Source organism: Rhamphochromis sp. 'chilingali', assembly GCF_963969265.1.
Source record: "Rhamphochromis sp. 'chilingali' genome assembly, chromosome: 20".
Taxonomy (NCBI): Eukaryota; Metazoa; Chordata; class Actinopteri; order Cichliformes; family Cichlidae; genus Rhamphochromis; species Rhamphochromis sp. 'chilingali'.
In genome coordinates, this window is record NC_137947.1 from 10,372,646 (window position 1) to 10,399,598 (window position 26,953).

The window sequence follows — 26,953 nt, forward strand, 5'->3', positions numbered from 1 at the left end:
TTTAAAAGAAAAAAAACTTGCTACAGTATCTTAACCAGACCATAAAGGGCTACAATATCTGAGCGTTATGAGTACTGCGTCTCCAGGACTCGACTAGGAAACCATTAGCTGTAGTTCCCACGCCACGAGAGATCTTTAATATGCTCCAACACGTTTGGCTCAATGCATCAGACTCGTCACTCTCTCTCCAGAACAGAGACAACTTTAATTCTCGTTTCATACAAAATATTTAATAAATATGACTTTCAAAAATATATTGCCAGATCAACACATAATTCTCAAGTTCATAACACAAAGTCAAAAAAAGAAAAGGGACAAAGTGTTGCCACGATCTCAAAGGGTTATTAACAAATGAGATAAAACATGTTTGTCTTTAAGAGCCTCAATTTTTAAAAAGAAACAAAATGTGCACAGAAACAAAGCGGACTCTTGCAGAGCAAGGCAGTGTATTTATCTGATACTACAGTGTTCCCATTGCTCCCCTACTGTTCAAGTACTCACAGTCTAGCTTATGATATTATGCCGACTAAAGCAGATGGGAATTCTGGCGTGTCATACTGATGTGACTTGCCTTGCAACTTGGTTGATTTCGACAGCCTTTGAAATACGTCTGGGTTAAACTGAAGCTGCTGAAGAATTTTTGTTCCCTTAAGTATTTATCCATTAGTGGCAAGCAATGTGTCTGCCACCATGTCCAACCCTTGCAGCAGCCGTGATCTTTTGTTGTCCTAACCTCACTTGTCTACAATTAAGGTCCTGGCAACAAATAATGAAAAGTCCAACGTGTGTATGGGAGGGAAACAAAAATGAAGTGTTTCTTTCAGGGCCAAAGCACCCATCTTTTGTCTTCTCTGAAATTTGGCTTTTATTGAATGCATTGGAAACAAAACAAAACAAAAAAACCTTGAAAGAAATGGTAGGCTTCCACAGCTATCAAAACCTTCAAACTAAACTGGAACGTATAAATAAAAAGGAATGATATCTTAAGGCTCTTGATTATTAAGTTAATAAATCAAATATACACAATGATTAATAAAAAAAAAAATGTACATATCTACACGTTCTAAATTGTCACATAAATTCTTCATATTGACAGCAACTGCTGACATCGAACCCCTTTCATCTCCCTCCCCACCCAACCCTAAAAATAAAAATAAATAATAAAGTTGATCTTTTTTTTTTTTTTTTTTTTTTGTCTCATTTGACAGTTGCTGAAGTCTAAAGCTGAAAAAGCACTTTCTCCAAATAGAACTAGAAAAAATTCAAACACATACTAAAAATAATTAGCTCTAGTGTTGAACACGTCGGGTAGTTTAAACTCATTGTACAACAATTACACCAGGAGCCCCTTAAATGTGTCCGCTAAAAAAAAAAGAAAAGAAAAGGAAACTGGGAAATGAAATGCATAGGAGGACACGTTTGCAACTAGTTCTACAGTGAAATGTATACCAGTGCTTTGTGTTTCCAGCCAACCAAAGCAACTGTCACTGCCAGTGTAAGCCAGCTTGTCAAAACTTAAATTAGCACGGGGAAATATCTGAAAATACTGAGGGGGAGGAGGGGGGGTCACAACTGACATGACTATTTACACATGCCAAAGCTCCCCCAGTTTCACCCACCACCTGGGTGTGAAGGCGTAAGGCTAGGTTGCACAGCAACACAGCTGTCTGCTATACAATGTAGTCCATCCTGTTTATGCTGTTTGCCGTCTCCAAGTCTCTATTGTCCTGTTTGTTAGTCCAATTAGCGTGCTTGGATGTCGAGTTGGGATTGGAGATGGTCGCCTTCTCGTCCCTCTCCACCAGTGTGTATGCTGGCTGTTTGGCAAAGCGGCCCTTCTGCAAGTGCCTCTCCTTGTCGTCCTCATCTCCCTCGGGATGATTTGTCCTTATTTTGGCAATGATGGAGTTCTTATTTTCATAGTCTTTAATGGCCACTGTGAGGCCCACGTGCTTCTCTATAGGGTTCTTGATCTGGTTAAGCTGCTCCCGGACGTTGTTGGTCGTGTTGTCCTCTGAGCTGGTCGCTGATGTCCCGTTGTGGTTGCTCTGTTTCCGCCGCCGGCGCATGCACCACAGCAAAATGGAGACCAGCACGAGGACCCAGATGACAATGAAAATGGAGCTGAGAAGGGGCACTAGGTAATCTGGTAGAAGAAAACAATGACAAGTCAGAAAGAGACCACAAATAAAAAAGAATTGACTCAAACGGTGAATAGTAGGATTTCTGTATTAATGCATCAAGCTAGCTCAGTCATTAATGCGCTTTTGCCAGAACAACCTGACCTCCAAGCCTGGAGCTGAAGAGGAGGCTGCTTCTACTTGGCTGTATCAGCAGTCTGCTGTCACCGTACTGATGAATGGTGAACACAAGTGGGAGTCTGACTAAAAGTCCAGCCAGTTGTACCGCGAGCCAATCTAAAGCCATGTAGCCAAGCAGCTCTGCTCTTTCCATTGAAGATCCTGGCTAGATTCTTTTTAAGCTCCATCACAACTGCCATGAGTCGTGTGGGAGGTTAAGGAATCAGTTTACATATACATGGAATGTTTTTTCTTTGGTGTGCAGCTATGTTGTCACTTTTAGGGCTTGGCTCTATCTCATGATCTGATCTTTAGAGAGAAAAAAATTGAAAAAAAATCCTCCCACCCATTTCAGCACATGCAGGTGTGTGCAAGTGTGGAAAACTTCATAATCAAACAAATAGTTTCAGTTCATACCAGTTTTGCTGGGGCTTGGCACACGCACTTCTGCGATGGCGGAGATGATCGTGTTGTTCCCGTTATGCTTGCTAACCAGGTCAATTATCCTTTCTGTGATCTTTTTAACGGGGCTCCCGTCCAAGCGGTCGTCGTCAGTCGACTAAAGGCAAAGAATAAAGCGAGGTGTGAAATTTAAGTGTTTAGTTGTTGTAAACTGAAGCCACAGAAACTCAACCCTACGTCCATAACACATCCTACCGCAGCTGCAAGAACTCAACGATGCAGGTTATGAATCAAAAGCATTTTTTTGTGTGTGCTTTAATGGAAGCAGTCAAACATGGCAGAGTGAGTGGAAGGAAGTACTCACGATGCAGACATGGATCTCGTTGCTGGCTGAGAATGAGGGGTCACAGGTTATGGACACAGAATGCTCCAAGGAGAAATTCTTGACCACGTATAAGCTCCTCAGCTGCTTACATACTCCTTCCACAGTCAAGCCCTGGACCTGAAGGGAATGAAGCAAATGTTAACAAACACAGGGAGAAAAAAAAAAAAAAAGGGAGGAAAAAAGGGCAATCAAGAAGAAGAAGAAAAAAAAAAGAAGAGCCAAGGCTGCATTTTGGCAGCATGTTCCAACATCCTATCCACCTAATTTAGATTAAAGACCGCAAACTCATATGCTTGTCACTATCTGCTGTCATGCTTGTTAGGCAACTGGCAAGTGATCATTCTATGTGGTGACAGAGTCGCCAGTGGTCCTGTTCAGCTCAAAATCCATATCATCCTGAAATTAATCTCCCCATGTGGTTGGTTTAAGATTGGGATTGGCAGAAGCTAAAAAGTCATGAATGCCTCAGTCTCAGGAACAAAACTTGTATGCAGACAAGGCTCCGAGAGAAATATTCCCCCCACTCCTTCATGGAGCACATTTAAATACATGGCTGAATTGTTAAGGAGTCTTTCTGCCCTGGAGGAATGGGTAATCTTTCACAGTTTGCTGCTCCCATTCATTTAAGACTGCTGGTGGAGGGGAGGGATGGAAAACGAGCCCAAAACCTGTTAAATTCAATCTCTTCCTCCCTGGTGCCTAGGTAACTCACTCGAGGCATGATCTCCTTGTTGAAGGTGAAGGTGATGTTGGCGCAGCTGTTGTCCTGGTAAGTGGAGCTGGGGTGGCATTTGGTGGGGGGCTGGGGAGGGTCGGAGTGCCAGCACTCTCCCAGCTCAATGCAGGGCTTCACAAAGCAGTGGCCCTCCCTGAGGGGGATGCAGCTCTGGCCTGACGGGCACTCGCCTCGGCCCTTGGCACCCAGTTTGCATGACATCGGGCCACACCACATCTGGAGAGGAAAAACACAGGAGCATTGATACATTTATATTATACTGAGTACGCTATACAGTAGAAAACACTTTCAAACTGTCACTGCCATATCCCCAGATACATCTGCATAACTGTGGAGAGATTTGTATTTCATTTACTACTCTGGGTCTCCAGAGGATGAGTCACACTGTACGAATGTCTAAAAACAAAAAACTGGACCAGTGGTAACAGCTGTCCAAAGATTGATTTGTCTCCACTGCATGTCAGAGATCGTTATGTATCACAAACAAACAATACTGTGATGTCAGGCCAAGTTTTAAATCCATCTCCCAGATCTTTTTCAATCCTACGATGCATTTTCTTGCCGAGGTGAGCTCCACTAGTAAGCCAGCAATGTTCATCTAGCGGTTAGACAGCCATGACGATGACAGCACTACTGTCTAACTCACCCAATCGTCCCTTAGTGGGAACCGGTGTGTGTGTTCGTGTTCTAATCAACTAACTGCATCACGAAATTGGCACTCCCGAGCCAACTCCACCCAGTGACACGTAATGTCGTGGCCCTGCCTACACCTTCTCATGGAAAACAAGGCACCAAACATCAACGCGATCCATTTTGTGCAGTTCTCCGCAGCACTTCTTCCATTCGGAAGCATGACATAGACTTCACAGGTGTGCCGAGCATTCATAAATACTTTACCTTTGTGCACACAACTTTCCCATTGGAACAGTGGCAAGTGTTGCAGTCTTCATCCCATTTCACTCCATCAGGGGTGACGTGTCCATTAACGGAGCAAGGTTTTCTTGTAACTGTGTAAAAGCAGTCACATTGTTAGAAATATTTTCAATTATTATTTTTTTCCCCCTTCATTTTCATATTTGTTGGGGGTTGTTTTCCCCATCATGTGGAGGCTGCTACCTTCTTGGCAGTGGGATCCAGTCCTGTCTGGTGGGCATAGGCAGCGATATCCATTGATCTCATCCACGCAGGTGGAGCCCAAGGCACATGGAGAGGACTGGCACTCATTAATATCTGCCACAGAGGAGAGAAGCCAGGGGTAAGAATTGGTTCCTTTGTGGCATAAAGAGCACAGCAACACAGCATTCAAATATTTCACTCTGCACACAAGTCTAATTGCTAGGCTAAACTCACGAAGGCTGTGCATCATTTGAACAGTACATACTAACCAGTTAATAATAATAATAATGATTACTTAGAAAAAACCAAACAAACAAGCAAACATGCTTTATGCCAGCCCTGGTCTTATTAGGCAGCATCATTAGCAGGTATGCAGGAGCTAAAGGCTGGACTTAGGCGAACAAAGGGTTTGCAATGGGAAAGAATGTGGCCATCTGAAAGCCTTTAAGAGGGAAAACAATCTGTGTAATCAGTGTCAGAGAGCATGGCTGATTAGCCGTTGGCCTGCTAAGCTGGTTTCCCCCAGGGAAAGCAGCGAGGCTTGGTGGAGTGACACCAAAATGACTCAGCCTGGCCTGAAGCCCAATGAAAAGATAATTGGCTGACTAGACCTTCCATTTGGAGTGACTGATGGTCCCGGGCATGCTCTAACTGACTGCTCAAACTGCGATCAGGGGGACGTTCTGGAGGCAGGGTTAATACTCACTGATCCGACAGTCTGGGCCAGCGAAGCCTGGGGCGCACTCGCAGCGGTACCAGTTATCCCCATCGACACAAGTTCCACTGTTGTAGCTGGGGAAAAAAGAGAGAGAGGGCAGGGGGATAATTTCAGTCTGGAATTTTCTCACCAGTCAACTGAACAATTTCTCAAAGATAATTAAAGCAATCACTCCTATTCTTTGTTTTGGACAAGTGTGCTTGGGTTAGGGAGTTCACTAAACAGAGTTAACTGACTGCATCCCAGGAATGACAGGGGCAGGGTGTATGCCTGGTTCCCAGCAGAGAGTGAAAGCGTCGCAGGTGAGAAACTATCACACGAGGAGGAGCAGCTTGTTTACATTTGTCTAAATCTGCAGGAAATGTTTGGCTTCCACTTACCATGGGTGTGGACTGCAGTCGTTGGTATCTGAAAGAGACAAAAAAAATAGAATGGGGAGGGAGGGAGACGAGAGCAGTGAGCATGTTGATTGTTCTCATGTTTTGTGCACATGACAGCAAGAGCACGTCTAAGCTTGCGTGTGCAGAGGCGTGTTGGGCCGGTCGAGCCCGGACTCAGCGCTGCCTGATCACGATGCCTTATTAACAACACTGAGTCGAATCTCACCCTCAAAAATGCAACCCACCTCCCCACCCACCCCTTGGCAACACCCATAATTCCATCCCGACCTTCTCCCTCCCGTCCAAAAAAGTTTCAAGAGGAATTCATGTTTTAGAGTGCATGCATACATGGCAGGGATCCCAGAAAAAAGGGATATATATATATATATATATATATATATATATATATATATATATATATATAAAAATCAGGGAAGTGGAGGAGGAGAGCTCTAGAACAAGCAGACATGTCACTGTTTGGACAGGAATGCAACGAATGAGAGGGGAGAGAGGGGCGCGTGTTGAGCTAGCAGAAAGGGGGAGAAACATCTGTCTCCACTTTCCTGAGCCCTTTTCTCCCTCCTCCTTTGCTTTCTCCTCTCATGGCCGGCAGCAGCCAGGGAGAGAAGAAAGAAGAGGAAGGAGGGGGAGAGGAGAAAAAAAAAAGCTACAGATCAAAAGATGATGGGAGAGTCTGCTCTAATCAGATGCAGGAGTTCACCTTTGCACTAGGTAGCACAATGTTTATCATAATTTAATGGCAGTAACTGTCCACCTTTATCTATTACACCACCACCCTCCGCCCTTTCTTACTTTGGGTGCACGTGGGACCCTCCCAGCCTTCCTTGCAGACGCAGGTGAACGAATCCCCCGTCACCACGCAGGTACCTCCATTCTCACACGGGTTTGGAAGGCAGCTCGAGTTTTTGGCTGAGAACAGAGAGAGAAAGGTCAAGTTTGCTTTTGTCAGTGAGCTTTCCCAAACAACCAAGAGGATCATCAGCACAATCATGAACCTCAACCCAACTCAGACTGCCTTTGACTGGGCTTTTTTTTCCTTCTTCTCCCTGACAGCCTTAATTTTCCTTTTTCTTACGCCCTATATTCTTTGACTTTGAAGTGTACTGTCAGTGCAATCAGGCATTTTAAGCATACGTCTGTCGGCACTCAAAGGAGAGAGAGAAATGGGCGAGATGAGAGTGGGAGGGAGAGCTGACAGCACGAAGGGATAAAAACTGTTTGTGGACCTCGCAGATCTGACAGATCTGATTAAGATCTGACACAACACGGAGCTCTCCCATAAAGCAAACTTCTTCGTGTGCGTGCGTGCAGAGATGAAACATTAAACCAAGCTGGATGACTCACCTATGTTGCACGTCGTTCCCTCCCACCCCGGGGAACACTTGCACTGGAATGTGTCACCCTCATCATAGCAGGTGCCTCCGTTGTTGCATGTGGCTTCATCGCACTGACTCTCGCCTGGAGGGTGCATGGATAGTCTTTCTTACATGACACTCAGCACAATGTAGAAAATACTGGGTAATTACAAAGAGCCATTAGCACATACCATGAGCCTGCACAAACAGTCTACAGGGGTGTGGAAAAATCAGGAAAAAAAAAAAAGAAAAGCTTACGGGAGTGGCAAGTTTTTCCCTTCCAGCCATTTTTGCATTCGCAGAAGAAGTCCGTCACCAGGTCTCGACATGTCCCTCCATTATGACAGGGGTTGGTGCTGCAGTCATCTATGTCTGGTTGCAACAATAAACAACGGCGTGATTTATGTGCGGCATATCAAACAAACGTCGTGTTGAAAGATGAATCGACAGGCACCATGAAGGAAGTGTGGCCTTGTTTTGAGGTTGCAGGATAAACAATCGTACTCACTGATCTCGCAGTGGTCGCCTTCCCAGCCGTCACCGCAGATGCACTGGTACACGCTGACTTTGTCAATACACGTGCCCCCGTTGCGGCACGGGTTACTCTCACAATCATTGATGTCTGAAGATGGCAAGAGATGTGTTAGATTTACGACGTGATACATTGCGATCAGTTGTAGATTTGGACCCTGTCCTTACTCTCGTGGCAGTAGGTGCCTCTGAAACCCTCTTGGCACTCGCAGCTGAACTGGCCCCCGGCCTGACTCTGACAGCGACCGTGAGGTCCACAAACGTTTGATGAGATGTAACGCTCTCCTCCTGGTGTGCTGTTGGATGCCACGGCAACCGTGCAGCTATCAATCACTGCAGAGAGGCAATCAAGTTAAATAGTAAAACCAATGACTTTATGAAAGGCTTATTGCAAATTATAAATAAGCCTTAAACCAGGACCCATGTTTACCATAAACAAGAAGGGATGTAAGACACATTACGACAGATCTAAAGGGCAACAGGCCTTTACAGATATAATGCCCATGTGGTTAAAAAAAAAAAAAAAAAGTCCAGAGGAAAAACAGTACTGTCAAAAAAGAAAAGGCAAATAAAAAGAATGACAGAGATAAGCTGTTATGCTTTCATAAGCAATTCATTCATTCTCTATTTTACTCGGAACTGAAATCCCTTCCTTTGCCCCCGTCTGATCAGGTTAGGTGAGCTGGGTGAATTTGTTCCCCTGTAATCACTTAATTCTTGCCAAGAGCAGAAAGAATCTTGCGCCTGGTATCTGACTCTGTGGTTGGTCCACTCACTCAATTACACAGACGGGGAGAAAGAGAGAGAAATGTGCGCATTCACTGAGGGGGAAAAGAAGAGGTAGCCCACCAAGTCATTACTAAGAACACACACGGTGCTATCAGCCCTTTGCCAGGTTTTCAGGGAAGAATCATCGGAAAAGCTTTGCTGAGGAGAGGGAGGGAGGGCCATCATCAAGAGAGCGGAACAAAAAAAAACAAAACAAAACCCCTGCTCACCTTGGCCAAGAAATTACTTTGAGTGAAACTAAAATACAGGTATTGCCCTCATGGGAAAAATGTGGGCAAAGTATCCAGGCAAATAGTGAATATCTGGCCTTATTCAGCATTATACAACATCACAGTGCACAGATCATCTTTCAGGCCCCTCGCTGGGGGGGGGGCAAAGAGCTTGCAGTACTTGCATCAGGAGACGTACCTTTGCACGTGGTGGTGCGACAGTGGTCCTTAAGGTGAGAACAGTTTTTGCCCTCGTAGTCCTCTGGGCAGGCGCAGTAGTAGTCTGTGGCCAGGTTGAAGCAGACTGCTCCGTTCTGACACGGGTTGGGCAAGCAGTAATCAATATCCAGCTATGGAAGAAAAGGTTTTGAATAGAGAGTAATGAACCTGATAGTTGACATAGTTTCTGCTACAGAAAACAGAGCAAAACCCACAGCATCCTCCCCACAAACTGTGCCAGGAAACAACACACGCACAGCGCTCAGAGGAGGGGAGGGGGGGGACGAGCCAGAGACATAGGACCCGTCCTCTGAGTCTGGGCTTCAGCGCTGAGGAATGTATCCCACTGTAGCCAGGAGCAGCTTCAACAAAGCACTCCCTTTTTAAAAAAGGAGGACTGTGGAACAACAGCCGTTTAAGAGGGTGGGGCAGGAAAACTTTACGACAAGCCCAAAAGATACAGGCAGCGCTAGCAAAAAGAGAGGCTTAAAAACGCTGAATGAGGAAAGGGAAGATGCTCGCACGCACTGGTGTGGGATAGTGGTGGGAGTCGTGTCTCACCTGGCAGAGATTTCCTGAGAAGCCAGTCAGACACAGGCACTGAAATCCGTTCACTTCGTCCTGGCAGCGGCCGCCGTTCAGACACGGCGAGCTCGCGCACTCGTCGATGTCCCTCTCGCAGTGCTCGCCGGTGAACCCAGGCGGGCACGCGCACCGATAGCCGTTTACCAAGTCCTGGGAAAGAGAGGGAGAAAGAGAGTATGAGGGAGAGAAGCCGGAGCTAACCTCGCACAGCCACAAATTTGATTAACTGCTTTCAAAGGGTGGGGTCCAAACAATAACTGTCAAACCAGAGCACAGAATGAACAGGACGGGGGGGGTAAATATCACAGCTACACAATTATTTCAACACATTTTCCTGGCACGGGCTCAACGCAATAATGTTTATGGTAATTCTATCTAGTGTGGTCGAGAAACTTGCGCGCCCCTCCCTCAGAAACCCCTCTGAACCCACTCCTCTCAGATTTGATTTCAGAGGAATTCCACAACAATTCCACTGTCGGTTTGGAGGGAACCGTTTACGGCAGCTATTTATACAACCGCTGCAAATGTCTCTGGCTTTGACAAAAGAGACACAATAAAGCAAACAAGTTGGCAAGCAAACCAGCAATACCAGATAAAGCGAGATGGGTTTTTGACCTTACCTTACAAGTTCCCCCATTCTGGCACTGGTCCTTGCAGTCGTTTATATCTGCACATGAAAACAAATCCGAGATTTAATTCTGAACAGCTTAACTAAATAGTCTGTCTTTAAAAACAAGTCTGTGCTTTGAGTTTCCCATGCTAGGGGCCTTTAAAAACATTGTCGGAGCTGGAGAGTGCTGTGCATGTGAGCTGGATGATGTGGCTGCAAAACTCGGTGCAAAACAGCGTATTGAGCAATCCCCTCTGCTGCCAAGTGAAACTAGTCCCTGCGATTGTTTTGAGCCACCCTTAATCACCGTGGCCTTGGCCACACACAGGCCTCATAATGATAAAGCAGATTCATTTATACTGCAGGAGGAAAAAATAAAAAGGAGGACTGCACTTGTCCAACTCTCCCCAACACCTTCACATTACAGCTTCTATGCAGCATGTAGACGATGAAAGGAACTGAAATCTCTAAAAGAGCAACAGGAGCTGGACAGACGTTCTGACCCGCAGCTGCCGCTGCTGACAGGATTCAGACTCACTGATGTCACAGTTCTGCCCCGTCCAACCAGGGAGGCACTCGCAGAAGTATCCACCAATCAGGTTGCGGCATGAGTTGGCATTGACGCAAGGCTTGCTGTCGCATTCGTTGGCATCTAGAGGGTGAGAGAATGCAGTTAGTGGCATGCACACGTGTTGCTGCCAGCTGTGAAGTGGTGTAGAAAGGGTGAGCGATTCACCAATTAGACACGTCTTCCCCGTCCACTGTGAAGGACAGTGGCACTTGTAGCTGTTAACCAGATCCTGGCAGGTACCGCCATGGTTGCAGGGGTTGGGAAGGCAGTCGTCAACATCTGCGCAAGAGAAGAGGGTCTCGTGTAAGCAACAGGATATTTTCTGTGAAAAGGTACTGACATTAAGAATGTGCACACATTCAGGCTTACTGATCGTGCAGGAGGGGCCGGTCCAACCTGGTGCGCACTGACATTCGTAGCCTTGACTGGTTTCTGAGCAGCTCCCTCCATTCGAACATGGATTTGAGAGACAGGCGTGTTCGGCTACAAAGAGAGATCACAAAACAAAAATCCTTGTTGTTTTAATGACAAACTAAGCATCACAAATATACATATTTCTGCCACTGTGCCTGCTAACAGAATATATGTTATTTGTATTGATACTGAAACAAGTCGTGATGTGCAAATGCAGGTTCTGGCTTTGATCCCTTAGAAACGTGAGCCCTCTACCCGCGGTCCAAGCTGTTACACGTCCACGATCGAGTCATTCCTTCACCTCTGAAACCTCCTCCTCTGCCCCGAAAGGCCGCTCAAAAATCCCCCTCTCTCTCGCTCTCATTACCCGCCCAGGCAGACTACACCACCAGGAAATCATCTTTCATGCTAAGTTGACCCGGCCAATGCACCGTGACTTCCCTCTGACTCCCCGCCATTCTTCTTCTGAGAGGCGGCACAAGATGAGAGTAGCGGGAGGGAGAGCGGGAGAGGGGGCAGTCGCGGCACCTCCTTCACAGATGAGTTAAGGATGAGTGAGCACCAAACAAATCAAAAAATTAATGATTCGCTCGAGGAATAACTCGGCAGTAGGAGGTGATCGGCGGACGTCCCCTCGGTATGCCGTGGGGAGGAGGGAAGGGATGCAGCGCTCGCACCCTGGGGCCTCCTTGTTACAATAGCCCAACGCATCGTCCGGTCTGCAGACCTCCTGTTATGAGGGGCATGGTTTCCTGACATCTCTGCAGTTAAGCTGTCAGCACCCTGCGAGCCTCAGATTTAATGAGGAAAAAAAAACAAAACATCATCTCCATGGTAAGTGTTTGCAACAGCTGAACCTTAGCAACACACCCCATCTGTCTCGAGGAGAGAAGGATGACAGGCCCCAAAAGATCAAGATCGGTGGATTACCTGACTCAGGGGCCACTTACTCTGGAGTGGAAACAGATTATTGCCGAGTTACTGCCTCCTCTGATTACAAACTGAAGGCACCTCTGACCTTTTGTCTGCAAGCTTGGTGAGCCCAGAACATTCCCATTTATTCTAACTGTAAGAATGCTTGGAAGATATAGACAACACGGACACTCACCTCTCTCACAGTTGGCTCCCGAGTAACCCTCCGCGCAGGTACACTGGTACTTATCAGGTCCTGTGTTGATACACGTCCCTCTATTCAGGCACGGCTGGTGAGTGCCACAGTAGTTCAGGTCTGGGAGAAGGAGAAAAAAGAAGAGAGGGGGGGAGGATCACAGTTTGTTTGGGCACAACAGTGGCTGCTCCTACAGTGAGCTGAAATAAGAGAAGGAAATTAACCTTTATCACAAAGGTGACCGCCCCAGTTGATGTCACAAAGGCACTGCCACGGCTCTTTACAGGTGCCGTGCACACAGCCGGGGTGGGGGATGCACTTGTCGCAGTACTGACCCTGCCAGCCATACAGACACCTGGAAAACACAGAGATATAGATTTTTTTATTAGTCTTTTATTTATCCAGGTAAAAAAAAAAAAAAAATCTCATTTTCAAGAGAGACCCGGAATCATGGATGCAGAAAATTAAAAAAACAAGTAGAGACAGACAGTGACAGACGCACAGCCTTCAGAAAAGTTCACAACCTTCACAGAAGAGGTCAGATAATCCACGCGCTGCCTGAAAATGTTAATATTTTAATCTTCCATGTATTCCAGATTCGTTCAGCAGCTACTGAGCCATAATCTTAACTTAATAAAGTACACACTAGCGTGAAACAAACCAGCTCCCACAACTGGGCTGCATCTTAAAAGACCGCAAATGAATTTTAAGTAGCAGGGTGTTTATGTAACGGCCTTTAAACAATACTTGGAGCTGCCGCCGCCGACGAAAGAGGAGCATTTAGCTTTTTACTAAACAAGGAAAACAAAAACCCAACACACTAAATTACAGTTCCAATGGGACATTTAGCACAGCTAACATTAGCATGCGACTAGACGCTCCCTTTAACATCACTACGCCTGTGGCTTGGCAGCGGCAGACGAGGAGGGTTCAGCCTTCTTGGCTGTTACACTGCTGCTCGTCCTGGTTCCCATGAGTCAGAAGTCAGACTTGCGCCCCGAGGGTGAGGACACAGCCTGCTGACCACTGAAATATCCAGGTTCATAATTACACCGATAATGCTGCTCCCTTTCTCGCTCGGCTCCATAATTAAGACAGCAATCCAGCCCCGGTTGATAAATCGGCTCTTTAAAAAGCTGGCAAAGCGGCGATGCAGTCCCTGCTGCTGAGCCCAGCGACAGGAAACGTAGCGTCCCCCCACCCCCTGCGGGCAACTGGGGGGGGGGGGGGGGGGGGGGGGGGGAGCGGCACGCTGATTAGCCTCAAGAAACGGACGGACTGTAAAAATAAACGCGGCAGTTAAGTAAACCTCAGTCTGTGATTAAAGAGGCTATTCTTAAAAGTGTGCTAATCCCCCTCCATGAGAAGTGGAGCTGGAATCCCCGCAGCAGGATCCCAAATCATTTACAGTTATTACACAGCCAAATTACTGGGGAATGTGACATTAGACTGTGCAGTTCTGCTGATGCACAAAGATTTCATACCCATGAGAATCTGATAGGTTGCAGCGGTGCACATGTGCCTTCTCAAAGTGTTGTGCAGGCCACAGGTGCACTGTTGTTACTCCATTAGCAACAGCGGACGCTCAGGGTATCACTAAAGACTCTAAAGTCATTAAGCTACGGCTTTGCTGCGACAACGGGGCTGCCAAGCCTGCAGCTAATGTTGCTATGTACTGCAGTTGTTTGAGACGCCGCAACAGCCCAACGATGGGAAACTGCTCACTGACTACAGCAGCAGTAGATCTTGCTTGGAGAGTTTGTTGGCGGAGTGCATATAAACAGAGTTAAACCCTGAGCTTTAAATATAGCCACACCTGTACAGGGACTAAAAGACATTCAGGCTCTTGTTCTGCCAGTAGTCACACAAGCAATTACATGAAACTCGATGATGTCAAAAGCTTGGGAAAAACAACAAAGCTGCAGCACAGAATGAACAAACCTGATCATCCCTGTGCTTGATTTATGGCCAAATCAGACAAGTAAGAAAGCAACCATTGCCTGAACTGTGGGAAGAGCCGGACGCCGTGGGGCCCTTCTCCGGGATGAGGATGAGAGTCGACTCTTACTGCGCGCACACAATGCCCTAACGCCGATACCCTTCTGTGCTGGGCTTTTCCTCTGGCTGTGCGTGTAAACAGCATTAGGAAGCCATTAGCTACATAAACAATACACTTTAAGACTCATCCGAATGTTACACACGATTTCGCTGCTTAACACTTCCCCTCGTTTGGAGAGCTACATTTCCAGCAGGGCTGTGGCAGTCGAGCTCTACTGCGCAGACTGGCAGCCCCCATCCAAAAGAGCTCCACAAGAGATTTACAAGCAGCTCAGCCTACATCTCTGTTAAAGCCCTGGTAGTGATAGTCTGTTGGCTGGGAAGCCAAAAACATGTACAGAGAAAGATCTGTGCCATGTCAAAACTGGTGCTTGGACACAATCCCTACACATCTAAATGATCACCACCACAGGCTTCTGGCAACACACCCCACAGCAAGTGAAGGCACTTGAATCAAATGGCTCTCTGCGCAGGGTATTCTAGCCAAAGAAGATAAAAGGCTGGCTCAGTCCAAAAGGAGCGAAGACTGGGATATTTTGTGGGGAAAACAACATTTGGACTGTTAAAAGAAAAGAGGCTTAGATTAGCTGTTGTCCCAACTGATATTAGATGACAGCTGGTAAATAATCAGCATACTGATATACATAAATTGGAAAACATTGGTAGAACTTATTTTGAGAACACCATCATACATTTTGCAAAGTAATCAAATCACTTTTTTACCAGAGGGTGCAAATAATTCAACTCTGGGTAGTTTGTTTTCACTCATGTGTGTATTTTTGCTTTGTTTTTAATCTGTGAAAATAAATCATTTGAGCACGGGCCCCTGATGTGCAAACATCATCACCCTTCAGCTTACGTCACTGCGACTTTGTGGCTAGATTTTTCTACTCTTTTCCCCTTCGCTTCAAAAAGCGCCTCGAGACACATCTAGCGTCAGCCACCGGTAGTGTTTCACCGCAAGCACGCGGCTCTTTCCCACCGCAGGCGAACTACTTCTTTTTTTTTTCCTGTGTCTGAGCTGGTTGCACCTGCAAAGTTTTTGTTTTTGTGGTTTGTTACCCAGGAGAAGAATGCGCATGGTGCGAAACACTGCATAAAAAACTCTCTCATTGTACCAGGAAATCGCTCAAAAATCACAGAGTATGGGGATTTTGTTCGAAAGACACATCCCTCCCCTGCAGGGCCAAGGACGAGGAAACGTATGTTTATTGACAGTTTATTACTGCAGAAGCTCAAACTGTTATATTTGAGCAAGCGTTGGCATTTGGAATATGGAGGAATATGGTCGAGGGAAGTTCCCTTAGCTGACATCCTATGGATCAGGAAGTAGTGTAAATGTACAAGAAGGGGAAACTGGGTAATCAACGGTCGGCATTTCATTTGGAAAAGTGCAGAAAAGTCTCACGAAGCAGCACTTACTTGCATCCACCTGGTTCCTTACATGATCCGTGCTCAGTGCTGCAGCCCTGTCGACATATAGCTAGAAGAAGAGGAAGAATTAATCATTTAACTGCACGGTGACTAGATTCACACTTGGCCTGGGGCAGTTATAACAGCAAATAATATGATTAGCGCTATTTGACATTTCTGTCTGTAGAACAATCAGAGCTGTTTACAGACAACCATGCATGCCTTGCCAAAACTACCCTGGATCCAACTTCTCCTGGTTGCCCTCTTCACAGCCCACAACTGTTAGTCAATCAACATTTGACAACATTTTAGTGACATACAAATCAGCAGACTGACAGTCTAAGAACCGCAGTCTCATGGCATGAGACATTTATTAAACTGATTACTGCCCAGGCTTGTTTTTAGGAGGAAATATGATTTTTTTCACACTCCTAGCAGGAAAGAAGAAAAAAAAGAAAGGAAAAAAAAAAAGGGGGGGCAGAACGGAGATGTCATTCAATTCAACAGAAAGCATTTCCTTCATACACATAAAGACTAATCCTGCAGTCTTACGCAGTTTTCTCCAGAAGCATCTGTTTCAAAGTGACTTCTTCCATTACTTCATGCTGCCATCTCACCCAAGGCCTCACCTGTGTTGCAGTCAGGTCCAGACCAGCCTTCCAGGCAGGTTTTGTTTCCATTGTTGTCACACGTATAATGCCCGAAGAACTCGTCTCTGGGCCGACAAAACTTGTTGCAGCCGAAACCGTAGTAGTGCTCGTCGCAGCTGACCCGGATCTGGTATTCAAACTGGGCTACGGGGCCGTTGTGCGTCAGCTTCTGCCATTGCGGGCTGGGGTTGATCATGCCAGAATGAGAGGCTTTTTCTATCAACCTCCCATCTACACCTTAAAGGGGGGGGGGGGAAGCACAAGCAGTTGTACTTGTGAATTTCATAGTAAAGGAAAGAAAAATACTATCTTTTTCTGTTCTGGTTCTTTTGAGTTTCATCAAATGTTTGGGCCTGAGAGGAGAAAACAAAAACACCCCAACATCAGTGGAATGCAGCATCCTACATTACGCTTTTGGCTTTTGCACTTTGCTCCGAGAGCCTAAAACCGGACCAAGAATTCTGACACAAATTGCAGAAGATCCCTTACATAGCAGATTATATGTAATTAAAGCAACTATGTGTGTTGGAGAGGAAGAAAAGTAGTGGGATGAAATGCAGGAAAGGAAGAAAAAAAAAAAGGATGCGGGTAATGAGCACTTTTAACTGCTTTTTTTCTCACGCTTCCCTTTCCAACTCTCCATGGTTGGTTTGTGATTCTCAGGTTTACAGCTTGAGGAAACTGCTGGTCTCTGACGCTGCCCTCTGCATCTGCTCAGGCGAGGACAGAACTGCAGCCGCCGTAAATTACAGTGCGAGGATGCCACAGTCACTACTGGGAAGCCAGCCAGTGTGCCATCAGCACTTTTCCCCCCAGTCTGCCTTCCTCACATGCATTTTTTTTTTTTTTTTGGGCACCAACAGCTCCCAAAAGTATTGAAATCAACACTTGGAAGATTCCGTCTTCACTTCAGGAGGGAACCAAGTTTATGTTTTGATTGTAAAGATCCACACAGAAACAGACCTGCGTTTTAGTCAATGTGGAAGAGGTCACAGCTCTGGCAAATAGAGGACGGAGGCGAGAGCCACGCTCGCAGAGCAAACACGCTCACCCCAACCTCCAGACACCGCACCGTCTACATGCAAGCCCTTTCGCATTAACACCGCTCATTCACTCGCGCTCGCTACTCCATGTCTAAATCTTCCACCTGGGAGAGAATGAAAAATGTGTCACAGTCATCATTTACTGCGCTCACACGAGCAGGGGTGGTTGACCGCGAGGTAAATCGCTCCTGTGTGTAGTATGATGCAACGCAGCGCGGGGGGGCGGGTGGATGGCCCGCTGTTATTTATTTACTACGCTGTGTACGGCGGCATCCTGAAATCACAGTGCCCGGTGATATTTCGCAGTACTCTGGAATCCAAAGATTAACCGTGTGGTATTTCTCTACCGACTGCTGGCCTGCAGTGTCAGGAGTAGCACGCCCTTGCTACCTGCTGCCTGGCTCGTAGCTTAACATAAATCAGACCAACTTTAAAAAGTTTAGAAAGGACATGCTAGAAAAGAAAAAATTTTTTTTTTAATCTAATTTAAAAAAAAGGAAAGCTGGTTTCTCAAACACGCTATAAAACTAAACAATTCATGTTCTACATTTACACAGGTGTTTTAACTTGAGCCAGATGTTTTATTCTGTTCAGGAATCTGTTTAGATGTCGGTCAAACACACGAAGCCTACAGAACCTCAAGCCAGCCTGCTGGAGGCTCAGAGGCTTAAACAGCACCTCATGTGTACATTCGGGGGGCTTTTCACACCAATGCCCTAATGGGTCTCCGGGGAGCGGCAAATACAGCAGAAAAGACCGAAACCTCGCTGAGCTCGAAAAAGACATAAACAAGCACGGGATAAGGCCCTGCCCTCATCTGGAATCACAAAGCTGACCACCAGCCAGCAGGAATCCCAGCAGGAACCAGAATTTAGTCAGGTTGATCGCATAATTATGGGAGGAGCAGCTCAAGTCTCAGAGTGGCAGAGTTGTCAAAAATAATTTCAAGCAGTTTAAGTACCAATATTTCACAGATACCCCGCTGGGCCCTCTCTTACTCTGCCCATGTGAAAATCCCCACATAGCGCCACCTCCTCTCTCATAGTGGTGTCTACTTCTTGTCACTTGTCCTACTCACTCCAGTTCACTAGCATTTTGCGTGGTGATAGAAAGCTGCTTTTGTGGCTGAACATCTTTTTATAATCATCTTAACCCCCACCCGTCTGTGGTATTGACCATCTGTATTTTTCAAGGCATTTACCCAAACATTATTGACTAGTAGTCGTCCACCGCACATGCTCTGAGCTCAGCCCGCCTATATGCCTGCGGTCATGCACAGGCCAGAGGTCACTTTAACCTCAAACAGAGCAGAGCTCTGAGGCTTCAGTCTCCTACACACCAGTCAAAGCCTCAAGCTGGTCGGCTGGATGAACTATGTTTCACGCCTCAGTGACAGTGAGACAGTGTGACCCCGACCCTGGCTGGCAGCACCCGCCATCAGTCATGAGTCAAATAAAAATGTTTTCTCTATTGGGGGAGCAGCGAGGCTCTGTTGTCTTAAAAAAGAAAAGAAAAAAAGGAAAGGGGGCGGGGGCACCCTTCCTCTACCCTGACAGCCCTCCCCAATCCCATCTTCTTCCTCTTACTTCCTTTAACTCATCTCCTCCCTGTAGCCACCTGTCAACACACTTTAACACACACGCACACACAAAACCACCCAGTGGACCATGTGGAAGAGGGCAGGGGGGTTCAGGAAGAATCAACTTCCTTCCCTGACCTTCAACGAAACTCCTCCCAGGCACTGCTGTGACAGGGGGAAAGGAAAAAAAAAAGAAAAAAAAAGAAGAAGAAATGAACAGAAGGTAAGATGGAGATACCAGACAAGGAGAAATACTTACCACTGGTTTCATTGTTGAAGTCCAAGGCTTCCACTATCAAAGTGTAGGACCTCTGAGGAAGACAAGACATACAGGGAGCGTTAGTGGAGAGGAGGAGTTCCTGCATCATAAACAAAATGACTCAGTGGCAAATCTTTTGAAAGACTTCATGATAAGTTCAGTGAATTACGTCACAGTAGTGCCCTTGTGGTTTTTTTTACTGACCATGCAAACTAACTCGTAGGAGGTTCACACGTTCTCCCATTTATCGGGAATGCTGCAGTTCTTGGGCCCATTTATCTGTGAGGTCTGAGGGCTGGAACGTGTTTTTCCTCAAGTGTCATAAATGGTACATTTGTAACGCCTACGAAAAAAGAGACTAAAATCCAGAACTTTTCCATTTCCCATGACCTCACCAACCTTGCCAATGACGTTTCATCTGCCTCTCACCGGGTTAGCCCAAAACAAAGCCTAGTACAGAAACCAACGTGAACTATGAACAATAGTCCCGTTGATCTGATTAAGAGGATAAGCTCGAGGTGGTGCGGAGGTCTCTGTGATTAGAATGGCAGACACAGTGAGCAGTGGTCTGGTCTAGGTGGACAAGCACCCGGCAGGACGGCGCTGGACGTGCCAAAAAAACAACCGTAAGTCAAAAATAAGAGCGCACAGAAAAAGCAGAGCCAAAGATCTGTCTTCATATTAGCCGTTGTAACCTTGCCCCTCTTTAGAAACAGTTTTTCCCCAAATACAGTTTTTCCACATGTTTATAAAACGGTGGTGAGAGGCCAGTTGATTCCTTTTATATTTTTTTTTCTTTTGCAGCGTAGGTGGGGTTTTCAGTTTCATCCTAATTTATGTACTTCAATAGGCGTGCTATGATGAAGCCAGGCAGAAGTGCTTAGGAACGCCACTTTATTTTTTAAAGGACAAGCAGAAAAATGGGACACACACACAAAAAAAAGCATAAGAGATGGTGAAATGGGGAAAAAAACTGAAATACAAGAAAGGGGAAACCACAGAGAAACTGAATGAGAGCTACACTCTGGAGGGCCCGTCTACATTTCAGCACTGCCAAAAACGCTTTGTCCGATTCAGGGTCGGTAGCGCTCACACCGATATCGGCTTACACATCCACCCTGCGCTGCATTTATGAGGGAATCGGACAAAGTGTCTGCGAGCGCACACGACAGAGTCCCAGAAAAAAAAGCATGCGGCTGTGAGAAGGTGTAATCCACTTACATTAACTTGGGCATCCAACTTAAACACCTACTTGTTACATTCACACGCGTACTCGGCCGTAGCAGCGATGCTTGGAGGCATTTCAGATATATATAATTCTTTTTTTTTTGCATGGCCTCTTTCTGCCGCAGCAATGACTTCACGATAAACAAACCAGCTTGAAGGAAAACCCCTGGTCTCTTTCCACAGAGGAACAAAAGGGGGCATGAGTCATTCCTGATGCTTTTTCACGGCTTCACCTTGTTTTCTCAGGCATTCGCCTTTCCATCTTTCCAGGAGACATTCGTCTCATCCCGTGCCAGTATTTCGCTGCAATCAGGGCAGCCATTATTTGAGATGCAGCGCTCATCAGCAACAGCCTTTACAGTATATTCTGACTCACAATTGAATGCAATCGCTTGCTGCAGAGCTCCAACAAGTGAGTCAGTAGTTATGTGATACCTAATCACCTAAAGCCACAGCCCAACCTACAGAGAGTTGCTTTAACAGTAGGAACAAGAGTCTTCTGGCTTCTCTTCAAGCATTAAGTAGTATTGTGTAAATGTTGTCATTCACCTCCTGTGACCAGCACTTGACACAGTTGCAAAAGAGTAGACTTCTCATTAGAGAACCAATACTCCAGCGTAAAGAACAGCGCTTGGATACATCTATCAAATGTTTACAGACTTTTGAAATATCAGGATATCACCCATGTGACAGCACAGCACACGTGGAGAAGTCATCTTAAAAAATGGGAACTCAACTGAAAGATAAAAAAAAAAAAAAATGACGAGAAACATCTTTGGAATTTCCGAATCATGGTGACATTAACTTGACGTGTTTGTCATTTAAAGTGTGGAGAAAAAAAAAAGAAAAAAAAAAAAAGAGGATTTTGTGTTAAAACCCTGTTTTTGTTTTGTTGTTTGCACTTGCCAACACGTTATCATTCTACTGGCAGTTAAATAGGGAACAGCAATGGATCCCTGCCAAGTGAAAACATCAACAAGCCCGGATTCACCTGCTGCACAGCAACATTTCACAATGTGTCCGAGACTGATGGGAAAGAAATCCCTCATTGTAGTGAACTGGGCGTTAACAGGCGTCAAATCTAATGGAGTACTCCTAAAATAAGTAAACAAAAAAATATACACAGAAAAAAATTCTTTAACGTGACACACACACTTACACACCCATATCTTCTATCATTAGACTTGCCTGAACACGGACGCTTTTGAAGCTATGCAATCGTGCAGTCACGTGATCGTGTAGTGCTCCTTCGTTAACATGATTAAAAGGGCTCGCAGTTAAAAACTGGGGGGGAAAAAAACAAACAAACAAAAATTCGATATCGATGTTTTCTGTTCTGCCCTTTTTGGCACACTCCTAATGTTTCTATACCACGGGGTTCCCAACGTCAAGTGAAACATCAGTGCGGCTTGATCCAACAAGTAGCTTCCCCATTAATGGGATGTTTAGTTTCATGCTAAATAACTGCTCCCAGAAAGTGAGATACTGGCTGGCTCCTCATTCGCCAACACTCCATAACTCCTTGGCGCTTATCAGCGCCGAACCGTCTGCCACTGCCAGGTTCACTTTTCCCAGGCTCCCAGCTGACTCACTTCTCCTCTTTGAACTACATAGCACACTCTCTAACCCCCTCCCCTCTCTCACACTTGCACACAGACACACACATCCAAGTGCAATAAGTGTGGCCATATGTCTTCTTATCTTTCCGGGCCAAGCAGGCACTGTCCAACAGACAAGCGGCATAAGCGATAAAGATCATTCCAGTTCGAATCACATTCACTTGCCAAAAAACACTACTGAATCCTCTCAGTAGGGGAATTTTTCCCCTCACACACCCTCTTATCTTCCCTCTTTCTGAAAATGAAGCCATTTGATGTACCATTACTAAGAAATATAAGGGGGAAAAAAGTACAGGGGGAGAGGGGGTGTCTCATGGAACAGGTCAAAGGTCTAAATAACGGCAAGGTAGAACAGATTGGACTAGTCTAGGCTTCAGTCAGCACAGAGGAAATGTAAACAGTTTCATCAAAGGCATGTTGACTTTCTGTATCAGCTCTCCTGAGTCAATCACTTTCATGGTATCAGCCTGCAATCTAACCAATGATTGGGGCTGCTAAATAACACACCCTGTTTGCCACCAAAACCTTGGTTCAGTCCTGAAAAGCCCGCTCTTGTGATCTTCTTTAAAGCCCACCGGCTTTCACTGATTGGGGTTGGAAGGAAGGAATGCATTGTTTCCCCAGGACTTTTTCATCACAGGAGTTACACGGAGACTCAGTTTATGTATCCTGTTAAAAGGTACGTCGGCCCCTGGTACAAACAGAACCTCACCCCGACCAAAAGAATCTCACCTTTTGCCAACTAAAACACGAGGCACCGCAAACAGATTACTCACAAGGCAAAGTTAATCAAAACATGAACCCGAGTCCAGGAATGAAAACCATATCGAAGTGTTTAAAGAAGCAGGCAGTCATCGGTCTTTGTCAAGGTTCACAGGCCATTAAGGGAAAGAAACAAAATTAAAAGGTGCAGGTTATCTTTTCCAGTTAAATACATATTTTCGATTCATGTCTCCCTTCCAAGAAGCTGCGAGCAACTGATAAGAAGTGAAGCATCAGAGGGCATTATGTAATGCCGCGGTGACAAAACACAGCAATTACACTATTATAAAAAATAAAACAAAAACCCAACAACATTCTTTTCTCTCTTTCACTTGAGTAATTTGCACTTAACTGCCACATCAGAGCCAACTACAAACATGTCATTACTCCCACTGCTCCCACGCTCACAGTCCGACTGAGCTCGGCATTGTTCTTTGACGCACCTGATCCCGGTTCTCAGACTGCTTTGACTCACTCCAAAACCCAAAAACAGGGATACCACCGGGTCTCAGGCCTCAGAGACGCCAGAGGTTTTCTTTTTGTTTGGTTTTGTTTGGTTGGTTTTTTTCAAAATGGAAAGATACTTTGAAATCCAGGCATCACTGGAGCGAGGGAAAGGAATCGCTCAAAGATACAGACGATGGCGGGGAGGAGGGGACTCCAGAGCAAAGTTCTGGCCTTTGCCTTTTACAGGTGTTACACGGGCAAATTACTGAAGGCCTGAGAGCCAACCTTTATATCACTGCTGAGTCTACTACTGCAGCTTCCTGTTGCTTGCCCTGCGCTGGCATTACAGCTGCAGTGCATCTATTATGCTCTGTAATCCTCACTGTAGTCACCGAGGGCTCACTATTGTCCCGGCTTGCCACTGTAGCAGGGCCCTCACTTCTCTGTGGGGCACAAGCATGAGGCGGACATTAACCAGGACCTGCACGGGGCTCTGAAACACTTCTGAAAGAGATGTGCGGCTGATGTCATTCAGCTGGATGCCTGGCTCTTGCCTCTACCTGATCTAAGCGCATGTGTGTAGCCTCATTAAGTGCCGCAGTTACCGTGGGTGGCAAGGTTAAAGCGATGAAATGCCTGGGGTCCAACCGAGCGTGACTTAAACAAAGCCCTTAGCCTGGACAAGAGGCCAACTTCATGCAGCTCAGTAGAGAGGATGAAGGGAGAGAAAGAGTGGGGGGCTGGGGGGAGTTTCATGAACTCAGAGTACCCAAGAACCCAACTGCACCACACTGCCATCTGTCCACAACAGCCAATCAACTGATGAAAAGGACAAAGAGTGATATCATACCTAACCTGACAATTGTTAATGTGCAGTGAAGTAAAGCACTTAAAGTGAAGGATGGGAGAAGCTAGCGAGCAGCTCCAAACTCCTGATTTCTACAGATATGGGTTCAAAACAAGTGACCTGATGGATTGTGCAGAACTTTTTTCTTTTTTAGAAAAACAGCATATTTCTATGTATCTGGAGATTTTAAAACACGACATGGACATCCTTCATTAGGCCCAGAACATGCAGGCCATGTTTGGAAAGAAAGCATTCACATTATCAGCGTGCGAGAAGAGAAATGTGAGGAAAGCGAGCAGAGCGCCGGGTTGCATTTCAATGTCAACAATGTGCCGTTTCCAAGCAGAAATGGTTTTATCCAGTAAGATGAAACTAGTCGGGCTGCAAGGATTAATACTAACTTAGTGTTGCCATAGTGTGAACATAAACACAAACCTTTGTCTTTTAAAGAAAGTTGTGAGGTGCCAGAGACTAAGAGGAGAACAAATAAAAGTACAGGCTAGATCAAACTGCACGCCATCCTGCTGAGAACATGATTTTACTGGCAGATTGCAGGAAAAACACAAATTTAAATGATCTGTTCGACCTCACAGGTAAGGCACACAACAATGAACCACATGAAAGGGGAAAACTGAAAAGTCCACTTCTTCCCCCACTCTCATCCTCGAGGCCTTTCAAGTGCAGTGCCTGAAATTACAACAAGAACCTCCATCAAGTTTGAGGTAAAAATAGCCTTGATGTAATTGAACAACACATACCAACAGACTGTGCCTTTCACCCATCAGGCACAGCAGAGGAGTTTGCGGGCCAAGCTGTGGGGCCAGTCAGTCTGTGCAGTCCTTTTTTTTTTTTTTTTTCTTTTCTCCCCCTTCTTCTCTCTCACTACATAGAAATGTGCTCCAGCATGGCAAATCATCTCCCTCTCACAGAGCTACAACACTCCCACAGGCCTGTCAGGCCCATTTATTTATTCAATGAAGAAGAGCTGACACTCAAGGAAACCAGAAAGTGGGTTTTCACCCTGGAGTTGCTGTACTGTGCTACATGACCAGCTTTGCCAGGAAGGCAGACAAGGGGAATCTGAGAGTTAAAAATTATTTTAATCTACTCAATCGGGCCAGACAAGGGGGCACACATTCATAAGGACTGGTAGGAAAGGAGGAAACCCATTCAACACATTAATAACAACAACAACAAAAGAGTGGATTTCTTGAAATGTTTCATCTTTTTTTTTTTTCTACTAGATTAGATGACCCAGGAGTTCAGATTAACTGCAAGTCATAATCTGCCCACTTGCACTCCCTTAAGCCAAATTCTAACTCGGGTTTTATGATTATATGTAACGCGGTTTTAACAACCTTACACATAAGCAGACAGGTCTAGGCCTGATGGTGCAAAAATGCCTGCACCTGGTCAATTAGCGCACATAATGAGGAGGGGAGGGGGGGCGCTTTCTCAAAGGGACAATTCACTGAGAACCAAGTGCCAAATGAGAAACTCACTCTTTGTTTGTTGTGCTTTCTATCCTTTTTTTCTCCTATTTTTTGAGGGGAGGGGGGTTAAGAATGATTGACAGGCAGTAATTGCGCAGAATTGCCCTGCAAACACACATTTTCTCTCTTTGGAGATTTTTTTTTCTTTCTTTTCTTAGAGTCTCCACTCACCGGCCAGGCAAAACTGAAGGGCAAAACTATCCTGGATTTGTCATTCCTGACAGAGCTCTTGAAAGAAAAGGTATTCCCTCCCAGGACAGGCGTAGATCCCATTCCGAAGCTGCAGGGCCCTGCAGCGGAAACTCTGGACTGGTATTCCTTTAGGCAAACTTTAAAAAACGTATTGCACTCGTCCCGTGTGCACTTTCTATCCGCGCCGCTCCGTGCGCCGTCGCAACACACGCCGCTCAGCAGCTCTCCGTTCGCATTGCGCATCGATAAGATTTGTAACTCGAATTGTCCGGATCCCTCTGACACCTGTTGAAGACAGAAAAGTGAGTGCAATGGGACTGTGTGTGGAGGGGACTAAACAAAAAAACAAAAGCTACACTTTTAACACTTTTGCGTCACATGTACGCTAGTTTTTACGCACGCAGCATGCTAACTGTTGAGATTTTTCTTGCAGAGGCATGCCTACATGTAATGTTAGCATAGCTGTGAACTTTCAAAGGCGACACGCATGCAGAAAGCAGAGGACATCCAAACGGCCCGAACTGAGTGACCTTTCCCGCTCGTTTTCAGCGGAAAAAAAGGAACCAATCCACGTACCTTCGCGAGAAAGCAGAGTAAAAAGGCAGCAACCACCGAGCCCCGTCTCAAAATCATGCCTCCGGACTGCTGTTGCCACTCGTTTGTACTAATCGTCTGGCCGACACACGGCACCAGAGCTCTCCTCTGGTTTAAACATGCACGAGTGGGGAGCAACGATTTGTTCAGTGGAGCGCAGGTTCCTGATTCATAGACCTTCCTAGTACGTCCCTCAGGTTCTCCGAGCCTGTGCGCCTCTTCGTTTATCTTACACTCTCCACTTGTTGTTGTTGAGCAAAGTTTACACAGTAGCCATGCGGCGGCCGAGCTCACTGCTGACTGACTGCTGCTCAGAGTTGG

General features: G+C 45.9%; 1 protein-coding gene across 1 annotated transcript; it reads right to left on the minus strand.

Annotated features, from left to right (window-relative positions):
* Nucleotides 1–114: 114 nt before the first annotated feature.
* jag1b (jagged canonical Notch ligand 1b) lies at nt 115–26,953 on the minus strand. Its single transcript, XM_080868589.1, has 26 exons — nt 26,615–26,953; nt 26,018–26,323; nt 19,452–19,503; nt 16,550–16,807; nt 15,930–15,990; nt 12,674–12,804; nt 12,450–12,569; nt 11,297–11,410; nt 11,093–11,206; nt 10,895–11,008; nt 10,367–10,413; nt 9,723–9,896; nt 9,142–9,292; nt 8,113–8,277; nt 7,922–8,035; nt 7,672–7,785; nt 7,403–7,516; nt 6,851–6,967; nt 6,038–6,065; nt 5,646–5,731; nt 4,940–5,053; nt 4,721–4,830; nt 3,800–4,039; nt 3,067–3,204; nt 2,718–2,859; nt 115–2,146 (listed from the first exon to the last, which is right to left on the minus strand). The coding sequence occupies exons 1-26, from the start codon at nt 26,669–26,671 to the stop codon at nt 1,671–1,673; spliced, it is 3,657 nt and encodes a 1,218-aa protein (XP_080724715.1). The 5' UTR covers nt 26,672–26,953; the 3' UTR covers nt 115–1,670.